General features: G+C 41.4%; 1 protein-coding gene across 4 annotated transcripts in view; it reads right to left on the bottom strand.

Moving 5' to 3' along the window:
• cckbra (cholecystokinin B receptor a) overlaps positions 1–23,411 on the bottom strand; it is a 31,466-nt gene that overhangs the window by 6,168 nt on the left and 1,887 nt on the right. For 3 of the 4 annotated variants that reach the window (XM_040142427.1, XM_040142429.1, XM_040142430.1), the window contains exons 2-3: positions 14,060–14,308; positions 5,051–5,312 (exon numbers count right to left, since the gene is read on the bottom strand). In XM_040142427.1, the coding sequence (XP_039998361.1) occupies positions 5,051–5,312; positions 14,060–14,308 (511 nt within the window). Of the gene's footprint in view, positions 1–5,050; positions 5,313–14,059; positions 14,309–16,772; positions 16,891–23,411 lie in introns of those variants that run through there. The other variant, XM_040142428.1, reaches the window with a different exon arrangement.

The following is a 23,411-nucleotide window of genomic DNA, read 5'->3' as shown; positions in this document are numbered from 1 at the left end:
TGAAGCGTTAGCGCAATTATTGTAAAAGAGAAAACTACAAAGAGTAAGCCATGAACAAATAAGATCAGATGTCCAGATGTCACTTTGATCGTGATAAATTTTTACCATCTGCAGCCGCATCTCCCTTTTGATTCGTCGCAATCAGAGGATGCTCTTCTTAACCACCGATGACCAGTCAGTACATGAAAGCGACAGCAGAGAGGAAGAGACGGGGTGTCTTTCATTCTCTGATATTCTAATGTCTTCCTGGGCAACCCTCTGAACTCTGCACAGCCCTGCTCTTCCACTTCTCATTTACAAAAAAAGGCTTCAGTTGAAGCCTCTCATCAGCTTGCTGTCATACTGAAAATCTGTTGGACAAAAGCTGTCAGGAAGTGAACATGTAGGAGTGTGGGAACACACTAAAAAAAAAAAAAAAAAAAGGTGCTGGTGGATTTCTGTGTGTGTTTTTCCTCAAGGGGAAACCCATATGGATGGAGCCGAAGCAGAGGGACACATGAAAAAAACATGATGAATATTCATACGGAGCTCTTTGGACTGTTCCCACATCACCTAACTGGGGAAGGTGTGCTAGGTTTATATTATTCATCAAAGAGAGTTAAATTCATGTGATGTCTCAACTGGTCCAAACTGTTATAACCTGATATGAAGCGGACCTCTGGAAAACCTACTGGAACACGAGAAGCCCCAATCTGAAGGGGACCCATTGACAGTCAGATCCGGTCCGAACGGCCCCCAGAAAAATTAGACCCAAACTAAAATGTGTTCAATCCAAACAGACACTTACTTTATTTACATAGCTATATAATGTAACTTTTTAAACCAGGAGAAGTGCATCGCTGAGATTAAATATCTATTTTACAGGGGTGTCCTGGTCAAGACAACACATAGAACATAAAACATAGAGGTTACAAAAACCTAGACCAAAGACTGCTATTAAAATGTGTCCCGATGTCCTACAAACTAATTACAAAAAGGGACAGAACATTCTGACGCCAAACTGAATAAAGATAAACAGATCTAGAAAATGAGAATGTCAATCACACTCTAAAATATAATTTAAAAGTTGAAACAGTTTTGCATAAGCCACTGATTTCCTAAAATATTTTCTCCAGCGTGCCACATGATCAGAGCTAATACTGAGCACGCTCAGATCCATTGAGATCCACTCCAGCACTAGACAGCTTGACACACAGACCCAAGACCTGATTAGGTTGAGTTTCATTTGGCCGAACCAGGTCGGATTCTCTTAATGGCCAGCGTGGAGAGGAGTGATCACAGACTGCACACGGCGGCCCGGAGTCTGCAGGCCGATCATATAGCAGGGCACTACCGGGGGCTGAATCTATTGTGGTATCCTTAACTGAAACTACTGGCTGCCGCTTTTGTGGCCACCGGGCTTCATTTTCTTATGCTGCTGTTGAGAAACAGTGAATGGTTTGCCCTCAATTCTGCCTCAGACTACGTACAATCTACTTGATCTCCCTGATGGAGGTTGTTGGGTCTATATGCAGCCTGAGAAGAAGACTGCAGGCATTTCTGTGGCTTGAAGAAGGTCCTGCCGGTGCCTGTTATATTTCAATTTACAGTTAATATTCTCCTACAAAGATGTGAGAATTGTGTATCAATCAATACACTCAAAACTCTTTGTGGTAAAGATGCAAATACAACATTATCTTCCATAAAGTGTCCCTAAGGTCCCTATCAAGGAAACTAAACCAGTTTTTTCTGTATTATTAATGCATTAATGATACAGAGGTTTATCGCATTTCTTTTTATATTTTTGTTTGTTCTACACTACCATTATTATGGTATTATGGAAAACACAATAACACGCAATAACCAATTTCTAGATTCAGATATTTGAAATATATATATCTCGAGATCTGAGCCCTTTTTTTTTTATGTACATAGCCTATCTATCTTTCAAAAAAGCCAGATATTTGCTCCTGGAATGAAAGCTGTCAAAAAAAAAAAAAGCTCACTTGCTCTGTTAAAACACTGACTGCACAGCATTTTGATTGTCTGACCTGAGGCAAGGCTAAATAAATAAACTGCAGCCAGTGGTGCAAATGTGCCAGCTTCAGTGGGTGATGTGAGCAGAACTGATCTGGGCTGCAAAAATGGCTGTTTTTGTGTCATTATAAGTGACATTTTGCAGGTGAACCTCTCCCCTAAAGTCCTGCTTTTGATTGAAAAAAAAAAAAAAGCATTTTAATAGTTGTGTGGTTGAAGAAAGTCTTTTCTAATACTGATATTGGTATAAAAACAAACTTTTACAGGAAACTATCAAAAGGAAACCTGTGAATGAGCTTGTATTTTCTTAATGCTGAGCTATTCTGATGTCAAATACATCTAAACTGCTTTCATAATGCAGGCCAATTGTAGGTTAGGTGTGCACTGTACGCTTTATTATGTAAGTAGCGTTGAAGATTGGATCATAAAATGTGGTTGAGACATTTACAGGCTCAAAAATTGAAAGTCTACTGTTATCTGTACTTCCTACAGAAATGACAGACTGTCTGGGATGAGGAGGAGTCAAAGACACTCCTGCACAGACAGAAACCTTCACACAGGAATAACAGGGATTCTCTTCAATACAAAATTATATTTGATCATATTGAAATGTCTACATTATGTAGTACATTGATTTGCCCTAGTGAATAGATTATCATCCTCCACAGAACCTAAGATTTTTGTTATGTAAACCGGTCACACCATGCATAATCATAATTATAAGACTTTGTCTTTGTCAAATTTGTCTTTGACTTGACAAAATTGCTTCAGTAACCACATTATGGCTCTTATGTGTCTTGATATCATTTGCTCATCATGTCGGACTGTGATTTGAGTCTTAAATTGGATGCTTCAGTAGCTGTAAACTGCTTCATTAGGTGAAAAAAAAAGGTGGCGTTGTCACAAAAATCCTTGCAGGCTGAGTTTCAACCCCTAATTTCAGTGTAATATCAAAGACGGCGATGATGGGTGAAGATGAAACTGTGAATTAAAAAGCTGAAAGGTCCTCGCACTCGGTGACACATCTGGACTTTAGACATCAGAGCCTCGACTTTCTTCCTCCTCCTCCTCCTCCTCCTCAGCCGAGCAGACTAATTAACTGGTCTCCCACTGCCCGTCTTTCCTAGTGAAGCTTAAGAGTTTGATAGACAGTCAGAGAAAACAGAACTCTTCAGAGTTTGACCACAAAAGGCTGTCAAGTAGAGAGACCTACAGGGTTTGACTGTGTTCAGCTTCTTCTTCATTTTAATTGCGCAATCCTGCAGTACCCAAAGTTGTTCATGGACAGATCTAGGAAAATCCCTAAATAGTATATCCAAAAATATTTTAACATATCTTATTCTTGACTGTAAATCCATCTACTCGGGGTGCTTTTTAACAACAAAACAGCATTTAATGGTCCTCGGAGGGCGAGTAGACGGATGGATGACTTTCCAGATGCAGAACAATCCAGGCTGTTTTGGCAATAATCATTTTCTCGGCTGACCTTTTGCCTAAGCTTTACTCCTCCCTCCTTCCCAGTGTACACTCAGGAGCCAAAGAACAATCATGTTGATTTAAAATGATGGAATAATGCTAACATGCATCCTCACAGTACCAATACTGAAGGCAGAAACACCACAGTATCTCTGTCTAATAATGTAGGCCTAGTCTCTACTTTCTTTCCAAAGCTCTTCTTGTGGAACGACCCCTGCTATGCTAGAAAGCAGATCAATTTCATACTGTCTCTAATTAAGCCTCAACAGGAGCTGCCTGCTCATCTTAAAAAAATTGTCTCCCACCTAATTATTTCACTCATTTTTCAGACACCACCCCTGGAACCACCTTTACAGCTTCTGCCCATGGGCTCAAAATGAAAATGACCTTCTCTCCATAATCACCTATAGTCTGTCTCCCTCTCATATGTCTTCCTGGCTACACAAACTCTAAACTCACCTTAAAGGAATAGTTAGACATTTAGGGAAATACACTTACACTAAATATGACGCTGGGAGATGGTTAGTTTAGCATAAAAACTGAATGCAGGTGCGGGCTTTGTCTTCCAAACAGACATAGGAGTGGTATCAATCTCCAAATCTAGTGTTGGACAGTAATCTATTACTCAGTAAAGTGTTAAAGTAATGTGACTGCTATTTTCAGTAATAACTAGTGTAATGGATTACAGGTTTAATCTAGTATTTACATTAGAGTTACCGTACTAATCCCAGTAATGCTCCGTTACTTTGGCAATTTGGGGGCCTGGTACATGTTAGCTTAATTCAGGGGCTGGAGGTGAGTGGAGGCAGTAAGCTTGTAAATTAAGATGGAAAAGTTGATTAATGAGAAATGCGCCTCACATTAACTCCAAAGTTGTTGTATTTACACATTGTGTCTTCTTGTGGCCTGATTTATTTTACTGCTCTGAGAACAGTGAGTTGCTTGAGGTTTGGAAAAGGAATTTGAGATACTGCCAAAATGACCACATCAGCATGCAGTCTATTTTCTAACCGCAAGCAATCTGTAAAAAGTGGTGTTATTGCTTCAAAAAATGAAGCTGCTTTCTGTTTGTATATTGCCCAGTGACACTAAAAGTAAATTAGAGTTTCTCACCACATTTTGAAGCAAAGCTACGCAGATTGTATTCCCTTCCCTAACTGACCTTGTCTATTTATCTTTTACTCAATTTTGCCTGTCGTGGTTGTGGGAGCATGTCCACCTAATTATCATCATGCATATGAAATCTTTAAAAGGTTTTTATAGACGGTGCAGAGTTTGTCCTTTCAGACTGGCAGATATCATCGCTGTGAACTAGCCAGCAATCCCCCAACAAGTCATGCCAGCAACGCAAGACAGATGGTTTTTCCATCTATCATTAAAATCAGATCAGAGAAATGTTTGATAAACTAATGAATAACGTGATGATTTTTATTTATGCATGCTGTTTTTACTTGTTTATTCTAGGTTATTCTGTTGCTTTGTCAATAAAGCAATAATTAATGCCTCCTCTTAGCACTTATGTCCCATCCCTGCCACCGGCGGTCTCACCAGTGCTTACCAGGTCTGTTCAGCTTGCTCGCTGGGCCAGTCCAGGCGACACATGTGGCCGACAGTACTGTTGGTCTTGGGGAAATACTTGAGGGTGCTGAACACTGGGTATGGCACCATGATTAGCAGTGACACCACCCATGTGGCGGTGATGACGCGGTAAGCGTGGGAACGGGTCTGCCACGCGCGAGACTTCAGCGGGTTACAGATGGCGCTGTATCTCTCAATGGCAATGGCCACAAGGCTGAAGGTGGAGATGCTGACGGAGATCCCTGCAGGGAAGAAAAACAAAGAGAGCTGGCTGAGGCAGAGGCAACAATGGCGGCCGGTTGGCGGTTCAGTTGGATTCTTAGTCAAGGTGTCTCAACAATCTAATGGGAAGAGCACTATGAAATTTGGTACGGCTATTCATGGTCCAAAGAGGATAATTACAAACATTGTTGATGACCCCTTGTCCTGCCATCATCAAGGAAAACCTTCCACTTGTACACAAGACATTAAACAAAACCTACTGACTACATTTATGCTAAATGTGATTTGATTTCATGAAAATCTTAAGAATGATAAAGCCAGTGGGCACTGACTTATTTAAACATTAGGCTGGACTGCATGGGTTACGATACAGTTCAATTTTTTGATCCAGTTACCAGTCGGTAAAATACCCAGATCCGTCAACTCCAACACTAACAAATGTCATTTCATACTTTTTATATCTCCAATCTATTTGTAATAGCAAAGAGCAATGTGTGAAACATTGCATTTTTTTAGCCACATCAGTGGTGGCAGATTAGATCAGCGGTAGCTTATTAAGTTTATTTCTGTAACAGCTGAAGAGTTTGTGTGTTTTCTGGATGATGTGCTCTCTGTAGCTGGTGTCTGCATTCTGCCAATGACTGTTATTGAGTGAAAAGACACATCACTCTCTAACACCACTGTCTTGACCGTGGGAGGAGTGTGTTTTTGTAATTCAACTCTCTTTTCTTGAGGAATCAGAATCAGGAAAAACTTTATTGATCCCCACAGGGGAATTTGCTTTGTTACAATTGCTCAAAACTCAGTTAGGAAAGATGAAGTAAATAAGTATAACTACCATTAAATAATAATAAGAATAAATACACAACAACTGAATAGAAAATGAACAAATGCAAATGTGCAAAAAGTAAAAAGTAATGTGCAAGGTAGAATCACAGTATGGACAAAAGGGCAAAATGGAAACGTGCAAAGTAGATAAATAGTCATTTAAAAGTAAATTACCCGTAATGTGCAAAAGTAAACTGAACGAAAAGTGTAATGTGGGTCAACAGTAAATTAACTGTGTTTAGCAGCAGAGTACTGATGGAGATATGCAAGAGGGAAGTGATTTACAGTAATTCAAACATAAGTTAGCAGTAGTGGCAGGACATTGTGGAAGTCGTAAAAATTGTTCAAATTCAGCAGAAAGCGGAGGAGTTGTATATCTGGAAGGCCACAGGAAGGAAGGACCTCCTGTGGCTTTCATTGGAGCACTTAATCATTCTGAGTCTCTGGCTGAACATGCTTCTCTGGCTAACCAGAACACTGTGTAGAGAGTAGGAGAGGAGGAGGAGACATGCTCCTCTCTGCGACTACATGCAGAGGATCCAACTCCACCCCTAGGACGGAGCAGGCCTTCTGAATCTGTTTGTTGAGACTGTTGGTGTCGGGCATTCTCAGGCTACTGCCCCAGCTGACCACAGCGTAGAAAACGCATGGCCACCACGGACTCATAAAATGTCCAAAGCATGGTGCCACAGACGTTGAATGACCAGAGCCTTCGCAGGAAAAAGAGCCAACGCTGGTCCTTCCTGTAGAGAGCCGCAGAGGTCCCGGTCCAATCCAGTCTGCTGTCCAACCCGATATCCGGTTGGTAGGCGAAATGGAAAGGATCCAAAGAAGGCTTGACGAATTCCACTTTCAAAAGCCTTCATGATGTGCCAGGTCAATGTTACCGGCCTGCTGGCACTGGGAGGAGACTTTTCAGTTCAGGAACCAGGCAGGATGTTTTCCACAACACAGGGACCTTCTCCAGACGTAAAGTGAGGTTAAAGAGGTGCTGGAGTATGACACACGGCTGGGGGTTGCAGGCATTGAGCACCCTTGGGCTGATGTCATATGGCCCAGCAGCCTTTGCAGGGCAGAATCTACTCAGCACCCTCCTCACCTGGTCAACGGGGATGGTCAGCGGGTTGGAGGTGTCGTTGTTGCTGGATGGTTGGTGATCAAAGTGATCCATGTGACACCGATGCCAAAGGTGCCTACACAGACCTTCCAAGTCTCAGTAATGATGCCCCAGACCTGTCACTCTTCTCACAAGACTGACATGATCTTTTTCTGGCTCATGTGCTGAAGGGAAAAAAGAAAATCTCATTTAACAGGATGAGGCAAGAGAAGCCCTGTTTTGCCCCCCAAATGTGAAAATCTGCCCAGTTTTGCATCAGCATGCACTGTAAAACTTTCTAAGCTGTTGATTCACTTTCTTTCTCAAAAGTCAACAAAGTCAAACAAAAGCAAAACTGTTCCATCACCACCACTATAGCAGTCAGAGTGACTAGCCTATCAAGAGAGTCTGCTTAAAGTCAAAATATTTTTTAACATATAATCCAAATCCTCGCAATGGCACAATAAAACCTCTATTATCTTAAGGCACTTTCTCTATAGGGCTCAACACAGGTCTTATTCCTTTAGAGACAATCCAAGGCCAAGCTGTATTTGCTTGCATGAATATGCATAACCTGCAGAGGGGGAGCGAGCTCACTCGGGACACAGACTGTGTTCTGAGGGTGAGCCCGGGTTTGACAAACAACATTAATAAGACCCATACCTGTGTGTTACCAACCACTAGAAAGGACCCTCCCCCACCCCCAGGAATAAATTCACCAAACTGATCCTCCGTCATTACGAGAGGCAACAACTTCAAATCCACCATTTCACTGTTACATATTTATCCCCATTCATTGTTCCTTCACGATAGATGAGCATATCCTGTCTAAACCATAGCTTTGCATTATCATTCAAGGGAGGAAGTCATTATGCATACTCCTATGCATGGTGCAATTCAATTTACAGGAACCATATTAAGCATTTGAGTGGTGGACTGCTCTATGGCTCGGTTGAGAACAATTTATCCTCTCCCTCTGCTTTTGCATCAGCCTTTTTTGATGGTCTCTCCTGTCAACCGCTAATAATATAGTATAATATAGGACCAAGTATTATAATAATAATACTTGGTCCTTTCTATTGAAAAGAGCTTTGTTATCAGAAGCTAAAACATTAAGGATTTAATGTATATTGTAAACTGCAAATTTAAAAAAAAAAAAAAAAAAAAAAACAGAAAAAAACTGCAGATCTGTAGATAGCAACTTAGAGAAGACAGAACCGTGCGGATATTTGGTGTGGGAAGTGATGTAGAGTCTGATAGAAGCAGAGAACGCCCTTCTGTTACTTCTGCGATAACAGAACAAAGGAGCTGACTCGTAGAGATACTCAAGAACAAAGAGAACATCATCGTCACAAAAATACCTCTGTATGCCTATTATTATCTGTGAGCAATCGGAGCGACTCTGCTGTGCATTATTAAAAGCACTTCCGCTGTTTAATAATTTTTTGATAGCTACTACACTGACATGAACCCTGAAAGGATACTGCATCGAACCAAAACCACTCGGCTAATGATGCCCCTAAGATGGAGACGTATAGTTACATATTGTATGTACGTCTATTGACACAGCCCTCAAACTGGGCTTACCCACTTCACACAGGGGGGCAAGGGAGACTTTAAGGGGGGCATGGAGGGAGAGATGCGAGGCAAAGATACAGCAGGACGTAACAGAGACAGGTGCATGCCGTGTTCTAAGAACAACAGAAAGTTAGTTATTGTAGTCTTCATCAATACGGTCAAAAATTGCACTCCTTTTCTGAGTCATTACTAAGTCAAATCTGAACACATAGACATGATAAATATATTTTATATAGGCTAAAAAACCAGGCTCAAGTTGTAGCCCACAACTTACTGAATCCATAGTAATATCATAATTTATGTTTACATCCAAGATCAAGGTGAGTTGTTAGCATTCTCCACCTGTGATCATAGAACTAGAGTTACAATTTTTGTTTTCGTTTTTTTACACCCTGAGCGTACAGACAGAGGCTTCACTGTCTGTACGCTCAGGGTGTAAAGCCTTCTTGCAAAACGCCGGATGGAGAGGCAGCCCACTTGTTCCATGACACAATCCTGATGGACTGGTGACCGCTCCACACTGCCGGTCAACTAGAATATCCACCTCCAGCTCTGGCTACGCAGAAGGAGGTGGGTGGCACAGTCAACACACGCAGATCTCAAAAGTGCACCGGCACTGTACGAGTCTCGCACAATAAGTCTCTCACACCCACACTTCTCTTTCAAGTGCTAAGCGGAGACAGTGAAAGACCAAACCACACACAAGGGGTTTTTCTTTTGTTGATGCTGGAAGGCAGTCACTCCCAGCCACAGTGCCAGCTTGTGCTGATTGTGGAAATGAGGAACACGGAGAGGTGGGAATTTTGATCTTTCTCTCTCTTTTCCAGCGCGGCTAGGAGGAGGAATAATCAAAGGAAACAATAAAAAGTAATGAGCAGAAGAAAAAGAAGCATTATTTACATAGTACTTTAGTAGAGTGCTTTACATAGCAAAGAGACAAAACGCATAATTAAAAGACAAAACTCATTACAAAAAAAGCATTAAAAAGCACTTTAGATAAAACATAAACTAATAAAAGAAATATCACAAAAGAAACACTATTCAAGGAATTTAGTTCTAAAGGAATAGCTGGCTATTATTAGGAAACACACTTATTCTTTTCCTGCAGAGAGTTCAATAAGAAAGTGAATACTACTGTCATATCTGTTGTCTGGTAACAATATAAGGCTAGAGCACGTTCGCTTAGCTTAGCGAAGACTTAACAGGGGGCGACAGTTAGCCTGGCTCTGTCCTAAGGTAGCTAAATCTGCCTACCAGCACCTCCAAAGCTCACTAATTAACACTTGACCAATGACACATTACATCCCCTTCGAAAACTGCGGTGGAAGGAGGGAGTTGCTGCCCGGACTCAACAAATATCCTGCAACACAACTCCCCCCAAATCTGCAGTTGTCAGTTTTACATTTTGTTTTTTTGTACGAATGGAACAAACAAGATACAGTGTGTTAGATAGTGAGCTTTAGAAATGCTGGTAGGGAGATTTTGTTACCCTTGAATAAGGCCATGTCCAGCTAATTAGCTTTATACTTATGGGGCGCAGATACGATCTACGATTGATCTACTCATATACGTCTCAGCAAGAGAGGAAAAAACCATATTTAAATGTCGAAACGACTATTTTAAGAAGTGATTTTATACAACTGCAATGATTTTGCAAGCCTGAAAACAAGGAAGGTGCAGTTATTTTTAGCAGCAGGGCCTGTTTTAGGAACATGAATGAAGGAGTGAGGCAGTCATCTTCACCACCAACCAGCATAATAACTGCATGAGAAGTCGGGCTATATTGCTTTCCCATGAGGCCGGCCCGCATACGGTTGAATTGGCTCATTATATTTAGCAGAACACAAATTTCTACGTGATTTTTCAGGGCATGGATGCATGAAGATGAGTAGCTCAGCCTGATAGAGCCCCATTAGAGCGTGAAGCTGTGTGAAATAGAGCCACAGGTTTTCAATTGATGTTTTCAGAACCAACACTGAAAAAGACTGATGGCTGGGAGGTTGTGCACATTCATACTGAAGGGTAGTACACTTCCAGGTGATGTATAGCACTGACAGTCCAGTGATTTGAATTGATGCCACAGTTGCAGGTCGCCACAGATAACTCAAAGGAATTGAGCTTCTTGCCTGTAGGATTAGATTCTTGTTGTGGAGCACTAGGCCCAAACTCATCCACCCTTTCAACATTTCAGTCCACACCCACTTGACCATCTGTTTTATTACTGCCAGGGGAAGGCAACAGTGATCTTAGATCAGCGCTTGTGATGGACCAATTTGCTTTGCCTCTACAGAAGAGTTATGAAACAAAACAGGAAATCTTGGTGTAGTAGAAGACACTTTAAAATATACTGCAGCAACTGTATATACAGTAGATCATACTCTCCCATGCATTAATATTGTATGTGGATTAAGCCAAAGTGCATCAAGAGGACACAGTTGCATTCTTCTTCTTTATGTGAATTCTGACTTGTGAAATAATCAGCAGCTGCTTCACGACCAGTGAAACTCATGAACCTCCTTTTAATTTTACATATGCACAATAATGCCAAGCAATAAAGTATAGCCAGCACCTTAGTATAACTCCTGCTGGTGTTGCTACATTTTTATGTGTGTATATTAAACAGAGCGGAAAGTTTTCCACTATATGCATGTATCATATGTCCCATTTATTGCTTCTGTAGGTCTCTTCTAGTGGAGTTTTCGGACAGGCACGCTGATTAAAGCTTCACTCCCTGACACTTAGCAGTACTCAGAGACTAATGTTTGAGAAGGGGATAATCTGCAGTGATTCTGGGCAAGGTGCTGCCAAGTTAATTACCAGTCAACTAACCAACAGAATGCTCCCTTTTCCCCCAGCGCTATTTCCCCTTTCTAGGTTGAACACCCTCTAATCCTTTTTCTTTTTCTTGTTCATTAAACCAGAGTCGGGCAAAGGTCTACTCGTCCGCTTGAACTGTGAAGCTTGCAGTGGTGGATCTTTCGGCACGCCTCAACCTGGGAGAGAAGAATAAAATTCCTCAGCTGAAACTATGCCCTTAATTTCTAAAGTCCCACCAAATTCTTACTTGAATGTTGCACTGAAGAAGCCTAAAGCCATTTTAACTTTACACCTGGAATGAATGTGTTACAGGTGCCAGACGCCCCTGCAGCCATTCCTGTTAAAGTTGGTTGGAAGCCTTGAAAATCCAAATTCTAATATATTATGCAAACTGCACCTCACAACATAAGTTGGTTGGTAATTGCATCATACCACCAGCAACAAAAACACAAGCACGGATACATCAGCGTGATTGAAGGCTGCACACATACACAAACGCACACACCAAGAATATTAACAACATCGATCTCATAACTGCCACCAAAACAACACAGGGGCTATGATTCACATGGTTATCGAGCTAAGGGCAGATGGATGGATGCACGGGCGAATCGCTGAACAGAACGATGGATGGTGTATTATGTGTCTAATGGTCGTGTGCTAACAAATGAGTTTGCAAAGAGTAGATGACCTGGCCAAGCAGCTTTGTCGCAAAATCAATGGCTGAGGATAGTCACAATGATCCTGTGTATTGATTGGTTTTGGCTGGCACACGCGTGGGGGGGGGGGGCGGGAAGTAAAACTGCTCCAAAGAAGAGGAATGGTTTTTCAGGCAGTTAAAAGGCAGGACAGGAGTCAGTGGTACAAATGCATCTTTTGAATAAACTGAGCGAACGTGTTGTCCCATTAGCGGCTGAGCTAACAAGTTAACTGAGCAGACGATTACCAAGTACGCTCACTCGGAGAGCTTTCCTCCAATCAAATGGAGTACGCGGACGAACTCACCGTGCCACCTTAGCTCCTGGTCAGGACATAGCTGCATCTAGCCTTACCCTCCCTAGAATTATAGTCTTGTTAGAGCAGAAAAAAACTCAAACCAGGCAAAATGATATTCTTATGCACTGTACGTATTGTGCAGAAAAAAATTCAATGTTGTTGCGGTCAGGAAGGAACAATCTACCTCATTTGCAGTGAAGGACATCCTGTTCATTAATCACTGTTTAATAAAAGCCCAGTATTTATATGGTTTGAATACATTAGTATCACAATCATTCATTATCAGTTAAACTACTCTGTTGCCCTTACCTTGAAATAACACAAAAGGAGCCAAATAAGAAAAAGTTTGTATTTAAAGGCTGAGGGACCTCTGCACTCCTCTTCCATATCACAGCTCAGGGAGCCCAGTAATTGAAAAGGAGCTTCGGCGAGCCTGTGCTCACAGATGGTGCATCACATTTCTGAGAAAATAATAGGATTGTGGGCCTCACCATTGAATAGCTCTTCTCAACCATTCAAAGTGATGTGAAGAGACAAAGTCTTACAGCGGATCTCGGTTTCTTTGCCATCTCTTGTGCTTCAGTCTGACTCAGGCCTCACGTGGCACCTTGACTCTGGGCTGATGGGAGCCAGCTCATCGCTAAGTCACACTCCTGAAGACGTGTGACTGTTGGAGCACTTTCAGCACGATGGTTACCTTCTGACAGGCAAAATGAGGCCCGGAGAAAAGCCTCTCTGAAAGATAGGCTCTTGGTAGATATCGAGCAATTTTCAGGCAGGATTCTAAAGCTGGAGCACAGTATCAGATTTGCCACGGTCAGCCACTGAAAATAGACCAGACTTCCATGTTAGAATAATAAAACAGCTAGAACCCAGCCCATGAATCGCGAGATTGATCTTATATAGATGATCAGATTCATTAGATCTCTGGCTTTGGCTCGTTGTGTATGATTTTGGAAATAATTGCCCTTTTTCATGCAACACGAATTCACATTTCATTTCAACTTTAAATACAAAAGAAAATGACTTCTCATAAGCAAGGATTTTAGTATTCTTCTTGTAAATAGAACATTTATGAAACCAGTTAAATTCATCTGTCTACTTGTTGGTCATACTATTGACCTTATGTGGACAGCCTAATTTTTCATTTGTTCGCTTTCTGCTTTTACCTCTGAGCTTCTGCTATTTAGCATGAATGAGCCTGGTGACCGAAGTGACTTATTAATAGTGCAATGAGTAAGATTTTTACTTCCCTCAAATATATACTGATTTTAATGATCAATACCAAGCCTTCAATGATCAACTGATGACTTCCTCAACTCACTGCTAAGTTTGGAAACAAAAAGCTTCCACATCAGTCCATCCCTTATTTAAAAAAACAGGACATTGATCTGTTTATATTGTAGTGCTGATATATTGCAGTTCAGTTTGAAATGGGACAATGATCCTCACCCATAAAATAGGTGACAGTCTTGCACATGGAGGCTCCGAAGATGAAGTCCTCTAAGATGTTGGGGATGAGGGTGAAGGGCATGCAGAAGATGGCCATCATCAGGTCGCTGACCGCCAGCGACAGCAGGAAGGAGTTGGTGACGGTCCGCATGCGCTTGTTCAGCATCAGGACCACGATGATCAGCAGGTTGCCAAAGACACTCAGCAGGAAGATGAGCGAGTAGAGCAGGATACGAAGCGAGTCCATCTCTGGCAGAGAGAGAGACAGGGCATCATTTATAAGTTCTGTTTTTGTATATAGTTGAGCTGATCAATTACAGGAAGGAAGCACGTTTGCACAAGTGAATTGCTAAGTACACGGCTATGATTTAATGGACATTAAACAAACAGGAAACATCAACTCCTTTCAATAAAATCTCTCAGTAAGCAAGAGTGGGAACTTTTTCTTGTCGTCATGAGAGACAAAAAATGTTTAATGTTACTGGGAAGGGTGATAAACAAGAAAGAAGTGGAAGAACAAATAAAAGAGGCAGAAGATCGGTACATTAATTGAGCTGGCCAGATGACTAAAGACTTCCAACAGATTCTAAAAAGCAAAATTAGTTCCAAGATGAACATTTTCTTCATCTGTTTGCAGGAGTGAGTACTTTTTCTTGTAATACTTCGAGCAACCCACACATTAAATTACACATGCAATGCTAAAGTAAGAGAGACGAAGAAGAGAAAGGTGAAAGAAAACAAAATAACATCAGTACATGGAGAGAACAAACTGTATCTGGTTGTTCACCTGGGAAATAAGACTCTGGGTTGCATAAACAACCTCATAGTCTATTATAAGACAAAATAACTCTGCATAATTAAAATCTTTAATATTTTCCTGCTCGTGCTGTGAGCCAAACAATAATTGAAATAATAACACCGAAAGAAAAAGATGAAGACAAAAACATCATAAGAGCCGAACAGACTGTGTCAGGTGGTATCCTGGGATTACAACTCAAACTGGCAAAAACAATATCAAAATTTAACTGTTCTCTTTTGATTTTCATCATCAGCATATGGTGTCTGTGTTTTCCTTCTAGGTTTTATTCAGCTATCCCATAAAAAACTGAAATACTATCCAGAGGGGCGGCCAGGGGTGGCACTGGCCCCAGGCCTCTGGACCAGAAGTGACTCTTAACATTTGTTGTTGGAAAGTCAATCAGATGACCACAAAGCGATGCAAGACACCCACGGAGCAAAATGGCTACATACAAACGTCCACAGAGAGAAGTACACCAGGAGATGCAAAACAACCACCAAAGGATGTAGAGGGAAAGACAAAGTAAAACAACTACAAAGAAACACAAAATGACAACAATTACATGTAAAATGACTACAAGGAGAAGGAAAACATCTCCCAAACGATTCTAAGTTACCACAAAGAGACACAAAACGAGTACAGATAAGATGGCTACGGGGGTCTTGCTCCTAAGCAGGAGGGGTGAGGGGCGTTTTACATGAAGGTCTCCGGGGGCCCGTTCTCTCACAATCTGTCCCTGGATGCAGGCTGTTTCGATTAGCAAATAGCAATTACTTACTGATATTATGTCATATCATAATATTGGAAATTGGCAATTCTTTTACACTGAATGAACAACGTAATCATTAATAATCCACATAGCGCACCATACCCCCCCATTAATAAGGTTCTAAACCCGCCCCTGCACAGAAATAACAGAACATTTTCTCTAAAACTAAGAACGAAACAGTGTTCTAAAATAAGTGTTTCCTACGGATTCCTTCTCTCAGCGCTGCCGTACAGCTGAGCATCAGTGAGAGCAGGACAACCCAGCCAGAGGGTTTTTGGGATGCTCCCTTCACTCACACCGGCCTGCCACAGCGAGTCTGTTTGAGACTGAAAGTATCTGACAGGACAAGGTCGGGGCCGGCCATGTGCTGCGCTGACTGAGTCCTCGGATTAGAGACAGCGACATGGGCCGAGGTCTAAAGGTCTGCTGCAGAGCCCGCAGACAGAGCCCCACGCGTCACCTTTAAGGAACACACACACACACACACACACACGGAGAGACTCTGCCCGTGAGTTGTGGAACCAGGACACAAATAGAACCGAATGTTCAGATAGTTATCGCTCCTATGTGAGATTGAAATTGCACTTTCGTGCCACAGTGAGTGGCAGCATGTTAATGATAGAATGGCAGGCTATCTATTTTTATCTTCAATAATTTAAGATTGTCCTCCCACACAGAGACATGACCTGAATCGCGATGCTTTCTAAATAAAAAAACAACCCCTGAAACACAATGATGAATTGCAGTATTCTTAAAATAATATTCACAAAAATAAATGCCTGTCTTGCTACTCTTTATTGTCAGTCCTGCTCATGAGAATTTTTAATCCCCCGCTGCACCAAACATGATGTACTAATTCACTGTTTTCAAAAAACAACTGCAGTTTGTTTGACATAAATATAAAAATGCTGAGGAGATGTAAGTGGCCAAGTTATACCGTTGCATTTTTCGGACAATCTGCAGAGGAACTAAACAGCAAAGACAGAAGTAGATGAGGTCTGGATTTGATCCCAGGATACAGCAGGATGCATGTTGATCCCCTCTGCCACCTGACAGAGCCACCTGGCCTCACCTGCAAATATGAATTATTCTTTTGAAAAGAAAAAAATCCTCTGAGAACGGCTTCATCAGCAAGCAACACCTACCCTGCTTCGGTCGGTGAAGGATAAGTCTGCAACACAGGTGACAAGCTGGACAAGTCTGATTTACACAAGAGAATTAGGTGAGATATGCAAAATCAGCACTAACTTGTGAGCCTTCCTAAACAAACGGCCGGCAGGGGGCTCCCCCTGGCTCAGCGGCTCCCGCTGTCTTAGATTGTGTGCAATCCATCCAATGAGCACCAGCTGTATGTTGGCTCCCCTGAGCCTAACGACAGCAGGACAATTCACTTTGGTTCCTCTGACTCCCTCAGACGTGACAGCTTTATTCAAACCGTTGTGTTCATATACAGCAGGAGCTGTTTGCGTGGAGCTTTTTAGCCACGACCCAGAGAGATCAGCACCTTACGGTTTATGTATGTTTAGTTAACCCCTGTTTGATCTGTTCTTACTGTGTTTCCTATTGGCTGCTGCTATGCAAACTGTATTTATAATCCCCCACAGCTATCATTAAAATTTCATCACCTCACTTTGTCTTAGGAATTAGCATGACTTCGTCAGCACAACAAGCCATTTGAAAGCTTCTTCCTGGGGGTTGTGGAGAGTTTTTATGGCTTGATGGATGGAGCTGGATCTCATCATGAGGCATGAACAAAGATCGTCACAAAGATCATTAATAAAGAGCAGCAATAATCTTAGAGGCGGTATGATTGCAGAAAAACAGCTGCAGTTCTGAACTAGCCTTTTAATCACAACCTTGCCACGGGACTGTATTTCATACAGTCCCCCGTGAGATGATGAAATGTTCCGAACTGTTCCAGACTGTCCGCTCCGTCCAAATCGGATGTTATTCCTAATTACAAGCGAGCAGAAAGCCCTTTGGAGATGAACCTGTGGAGCAGCAGACATGAGTCAGGAACAGAGTCAGCGACTAATTCTTTTTTTTCTCGAGTACAGTTAAGAGCAAGACGCCTGCCACTACATCGCAACTTTGCAACATTCAAACTGCAACTAATTATCATTTTGATTATCAACTTATATGTGGATTATTTGATTAATTGCTTATCAGATTGTAAAAAATGTTCACCACAGTTTCCCAGAGCTTCAGGCGACGTCTCAAACAGAGGAATAAGCCCGTGAATTGACCGAAGGGGGGAAAAAAAAAAAAAAAACATTACTTGAGGTCGACTTACTAGCATGTTCCAGAGTTCTCACGGTATTCACCAGCAGATGGAGTTTCCTCACTTGTCATCATTTTTCATAACAGGAGGCTGTAGACACGAGGAGATTGTGTCTCTGTTTAAGGATGGTCTTTGAATGGCCTCCATGTTCATCATCTGCTGCTGAAGACTGTGAGATGCTGTTGAAAGCTCTGGAAAAAGCCAGTAAGGGGACCCTGAGTTTTTTCAACATTCTATTTCGAGGTCACGAATGAACTTTCAGTGAATGTTTGCCATTTTTGCTTGCTGAATGACTTACTGTGTTAGCTGAATTTTGTTTGGCAGCAGAAATAATGTAGAAATCAGTCTAATATCATTAGATTTGCCAAATGACTTTTCTGTTGAGACAGTTCCATTTTTCCTTAAAGGAGAAAAACATCCTGGAATTAAATTTACATGCTTATTACAAAGGGTTTCTTCCAAAGTCAGAAACACGAAAGAGAGACCTCTTTATTTTTTAATGTCATCAAGAGATAAACAAATTTATCATTGGTTGGTTTTTCTGTGGGCTTATATAACATTTCCCATATGAAAGACATTATCTCTCAGTAACAGCAGAGAATTGGTCAAATTGAAGGTTATATTATTTCGGCCCCTATAAAACCTGCAATAAAGTAACTTTTATTGCATTTTTGTATTTGGCAAGAAAGTGAATAATAAAACATCAGATTCCAATCTCTATAACTCTAGCTTAGAATAATTAAATGCTTAAATACATTTTAAGGTGTTCATCTGTGAAACAGCACTACAAGAAATCGGTCTCAATTCAAGTCAGACTGTGTTTTTCACTTGATTCCTTCTTTTTTTTTCTAATAGGCTTTCCAAGCACAGGGATTTGCTTTTTATTAGATGTCAACATTCATTTGCTCATAACCATTAATGGTTGTGTTTTGGAGTCTTTTGACTCTTAACAAGTAAACACTCCAAATTGTGAATAAACCACTACAAACATGCTCGGTCTGAATGTTTTCCTCAGAGTGGACGGTTGCTTCTAATGCCTGTCCACAATAAATCACTATCTTACATTACAGAGCACTTAATAGCTCTGGCCTGAATCCCCCTATCCTTCTTTTGCTGTTGTCATGGCTGGTCAGACGCTGCCTCTGCTCCTGCAAAGGGGAAGTTCAGCGAGTCGACAGTGTGTCTTGTATCCTAGAAGATTCAATCAAACGATAGGGGGTCAGGGTAGCATTCTTTTGACCTCCCGTTCAGGGCAATCCCAGAGGAAAAGCACCATCACTGAACACCAAGACTGATTTCCCCTTGTGTCAGGTATGAGGATCTCTTCTAGACTTGTCTGAAAGGATTGGATGTAGAATCTATTTGGATTGCATCGAGTCCGACTAACGGCAGGTTTAACCTGTTGGCCCTCTTGTCAGCCATCTACTCCACACATGACTACACTGTATTACTGGGTCTTGTGGTGTGGTAATTGAATACTTTGACAGCAATTTAGAATAGTGCTCAATGTGCAGAAGCCCATCGCTGCATCGCATTTTGTCACCGTAATGAGAAGAGTTAGTGTTACAGTCAGCACAATTCAACTCAATTAGTCTTTCTACCACGCCACCCCATGAGAGACTAATATTGATCCTACATTACTTTGAAATTTTTGCAAGTTGGAAAGAGCTTCTTCGTAGCGCACAAACAAGCTCAGCACATATTCAATTACTCACGAGGCCCGGTCAGACATGTATGTTAGCTTTTGATGCCATTAATACCTCCTTATGCTGCTTCATCAGCATATTTTACAATACTAAAGGGAAAATTTCAACTTGAAATCATATGACGAGACCAACCAAGAGACAGCTAAGCACAAATAACCATTTGTATGACACAGGAAACTTGAGAAGACACCGGGCGATAGCGGACAATAAGCTTGATGGCAGATAACAAGTGTGCAGTAGGTGTGAGCTCATGTCAGCGCAGACAATCTGGGGAAGAGGAACTGCACTGCAGCCTCTCCTGAGGGTGACAAATGCAGTAAATCCCTGTCCACTCTGCTGTCTCTGCAAACACAATGACAGGAAGGCAGATTCCTGTCAATGTTCGACAGGCATGCTGGCTGCAAACGGAAAATTATACTCTCATGGGGTCAATGTGCTCCATATATACCAATTACTATAATATAGTGTTTCCAGATGCCTGAATGTCCAACAGTAATAGATGCATGACGTGCCCACGGTATTTTTGCATTAAGAGTGACTAAGTAAGTTTCAAAACGTTTTTTTATTCCTGAAAAAAAATTACAAACCACTGTGGGCCCACAGTATATAGACTATGGAGCCTGTTAAATAGCCATTTATAGAAGAATTATGAACTTTGATAAAACAATTAGGAACTTGAACTTAACATCTGCAATTGCAGGAATATGTTAGTCAGTTTTTTAAAATGTTATTCATCGAGCAGCTAGAGTGACATTTTCACTCCCATGCCTTGTCCTCTCCTCCTCCGGACACATGGGGATTGCGATCATACACAACGGAACAAAAGGTGAAGTGCTCATTTAACATGCTAGAATAAAATCTCCCTTTCAGTCCCATGGATAGCGCCATTTTGTCCCCGCCCGGGCTAAAAATACTTCAGCGGAGGCAGGGATTTCACCCCCTCTGGTCGATATATATTGGGAAATATACTTATTTCAGTTCTTGCCGAGAGTTAGATTGTGAAGATACCACTTTCATGTCTTCATTCTAAAGATGAGGCGACTGCAGCCAGTTAGCTTAGCTTAGCTTCGCTTGCTTGGTGACTCTAAAACAACCAACTTGCTGAGTATAATAGGCTGAGACACCTGGTAATCAAGGTAAATGCAACCCCAAATAAAGCTCTTCAAGCCTTTGAAAATCCACTTAATGGAGCAGTCGTTTACAAAACCGCTACCAAGAAACTCATTAAAAGAAGTGAAATGAATTATAGTGACCTCTAACTTGTTGAAATTGATTTAATAGGTGATTCTTCATCCGCTCCAGTATAGTCTCATCGGAAGCAGCCCCCTCGTAGCTATTAGAAGCGCTGCATCCTAAGGGATTTCCAGGTCGAATTAAACATTCAGCCGAGGAGTTTGCCACCTGATTTCCCATAAATCACTCCGTAAACAAAGCCGGCAGTGAGGCACCAGTGTTTTCAAAGGAACACAATGCTGTGCAATTACTACCTGGAGTTTCTCAGGACTAATAGAGACCCCAAACTTTGTAGGATGCAAAGTTCACAGAGTGCAAATCAATAAATAATTGCCGTTCATGTATATATTTCAGAATAATTAAACTTCTTAGTCATTTACTGTGGTTTCACAGGGGTTGAGAGCCCTATATAGTCTTACAGCTGCTTTTGTCACATACACCACACTGGTGAGTCACACGACTAAGGATTAACAGACAGTGAAATCATTCCTGCATCATATGCACTGAGTCTAAGCGATGCCAGAGAAACCCGTAAAAAACCGCAGCTCTGCCTCTCTGCCTTCCTCCGCTCTTGCACGTTAATGCAGAAAAAAGGCATTAAAGAACAATACAGCTATTGCATGGTTGAAGGAGTGCTGCACCTGTCTGACGGGATCTTTATTTAATACCATATACTCTAAAGGCATCACTGTGCACCCTCACGATTTATGAGACACGAACTGCCGTCATTGAGCCAGCTAGTGAGATGAATGCATATGTGTAAAAGCTATAATCTCAGACGGATCTTCCTTGATTTTCCATAGTAAATCTATATTAAAACAGAGGGATTGTCAAGCTTCTGTGGACTGGATTGTGCACAAGCGGCAGCGGCTCATTATCAGGAAGGAGGATGATCGAAACAATTTGTACACTCAGTGCCATCATGTTCGTGCTGTTTTGTTCCGCCTCGCCAGGTCGCTTCAAATTTTTCCAATTATTTGATCTGATTACCGTGATCATGTTGTGTCAGGCTACATCACCACGTACATGCCCAGAGGGAACATGATGCTAATTGGTTCTTCTTCAAGACACCTCTTTGTAGAAATTGGTTCGATATTACAAACTCCTGAGCCACCGCCCCCCCCCAGTGCTATTGCTGAGGGCGCAGCGCAGTGCTAGGCTTCTCTGCAGCAAGTCTCTTTTTTTTTTTTTTAATTTTACTTAGAGCCCAGGGCGACTGCCTGGTGTCTGACAATGAAGCAGTCTTCATTTAATGCTTATGAGATCCACTTCATGATAACTTATCTCACAGGCACTCAAAAGAACGTGGTGAGCTCAGCAGAGTGCCACTTGGAATCAGCAGGGAGTGGATATTGTCCGGGCTAATCCAAGGTGCAGCTACAGATGCTGTGTCACATAAACAAGGCCCGGTCTGAACTGAACTGCTCTCAGGATGCCAGAATAATTACTGCAATGTGATATACTGTATATCAGTATATATATATATATATTTTTTTGGTTTTACGGCTACTCTACACTACAGACAAAAGACAGAACAAAACAGTCCCTCTTTCCATAATTAACATGTCAATACAGATCCCATAGGATATTACGATATTTTGGGCATTTGAATTTGAAGAGGATTCAAGTATATTTTTGCTGAGTTTGAATTCTACATGAATGCGGGTGAAATGATGAGTCGACTGACAGAAAATTGACTAGGAACAATTCTGATCATCAATTAATCATTTATATTTTTATTTAAAGAATACAGCCAATTGAAGCAGCTTACATCTCACTCTAACGGCAGCAGTTCTCCCTTTTTCTTTCAAAGTGACCACACAAACAACAAGAACCAAAAAGTAAAAACAGAAATAAAACATTGCATTAAAAAGAGACAAACGTGAGAGTGTAAGAAGAAGACGGGACCACCTCTCCCACCCATCCCCAATCTGTAGTCTCTGAAATATTATCATGCGCTGATACAGCGGTATACTACATTAAAACAATGCAGCAAGGACATACACAGGCAAGCACACCTTTTCACTTCTATGAAGTATCATAGGCAGTGGACTTGATACAAAGTAAGACGCTGTATATCAAATAGGAACCACAATAAGTCACATTCCTTTTCATAAACTGTACATCTAAAGAAGGAGTTTAACTCTGTGCCCTGTTTTTTTTTACCTGTATTTATTTACATTTTGGCAAACTGGCCCCATTATAAGTATGCCAAATAAGGTATTAGCAATTTCTGTTTGCAATGTACCGATAGGTGTACAAAAAGATTATCACTGGATTACTTTGATACTCTGAACCTTAAAAACCTGACAATTCCCAGGCAAGTTCTGGAGTTATATGAGGTGTCATTTTTCTGTGATTTTTGTAAGCAGATTTATGGACGTCTATGTGGGATCGACATTGGAGATGATTATATCCACGAAACTATAAGTCACACTGAATTTAAAAATATATGTATCATGTCTGTGTGTTCAGATTTGACCAAGTTATGGCTTTCGACAAGGCGTGCGCAGTCTCTGATGCAAATTGCAGCAATGTGGCGTTAAGGTTTTTACAGAACCTTA

The sequence above is a fragment of the Xiphias gladius genome, chromosome 13 (genome assembly GCF_016859285.1).
Source record: "Xiphias gladius isolate SHS-SW01 ecotype Sanya breed wild chromosome 13, ASM1685928v1, whole genome shotgun sequence".
Classification (NCBI taxonomy): Eukaryota; Metazoa; Chordata; class Actinopteri; order Istiophoriformes; family Xiphiidae; genus Xiphias; species Xiphias gladius.
This window is presented reverse-complemented; position numbering and strand designations above follow the sequence as displayed.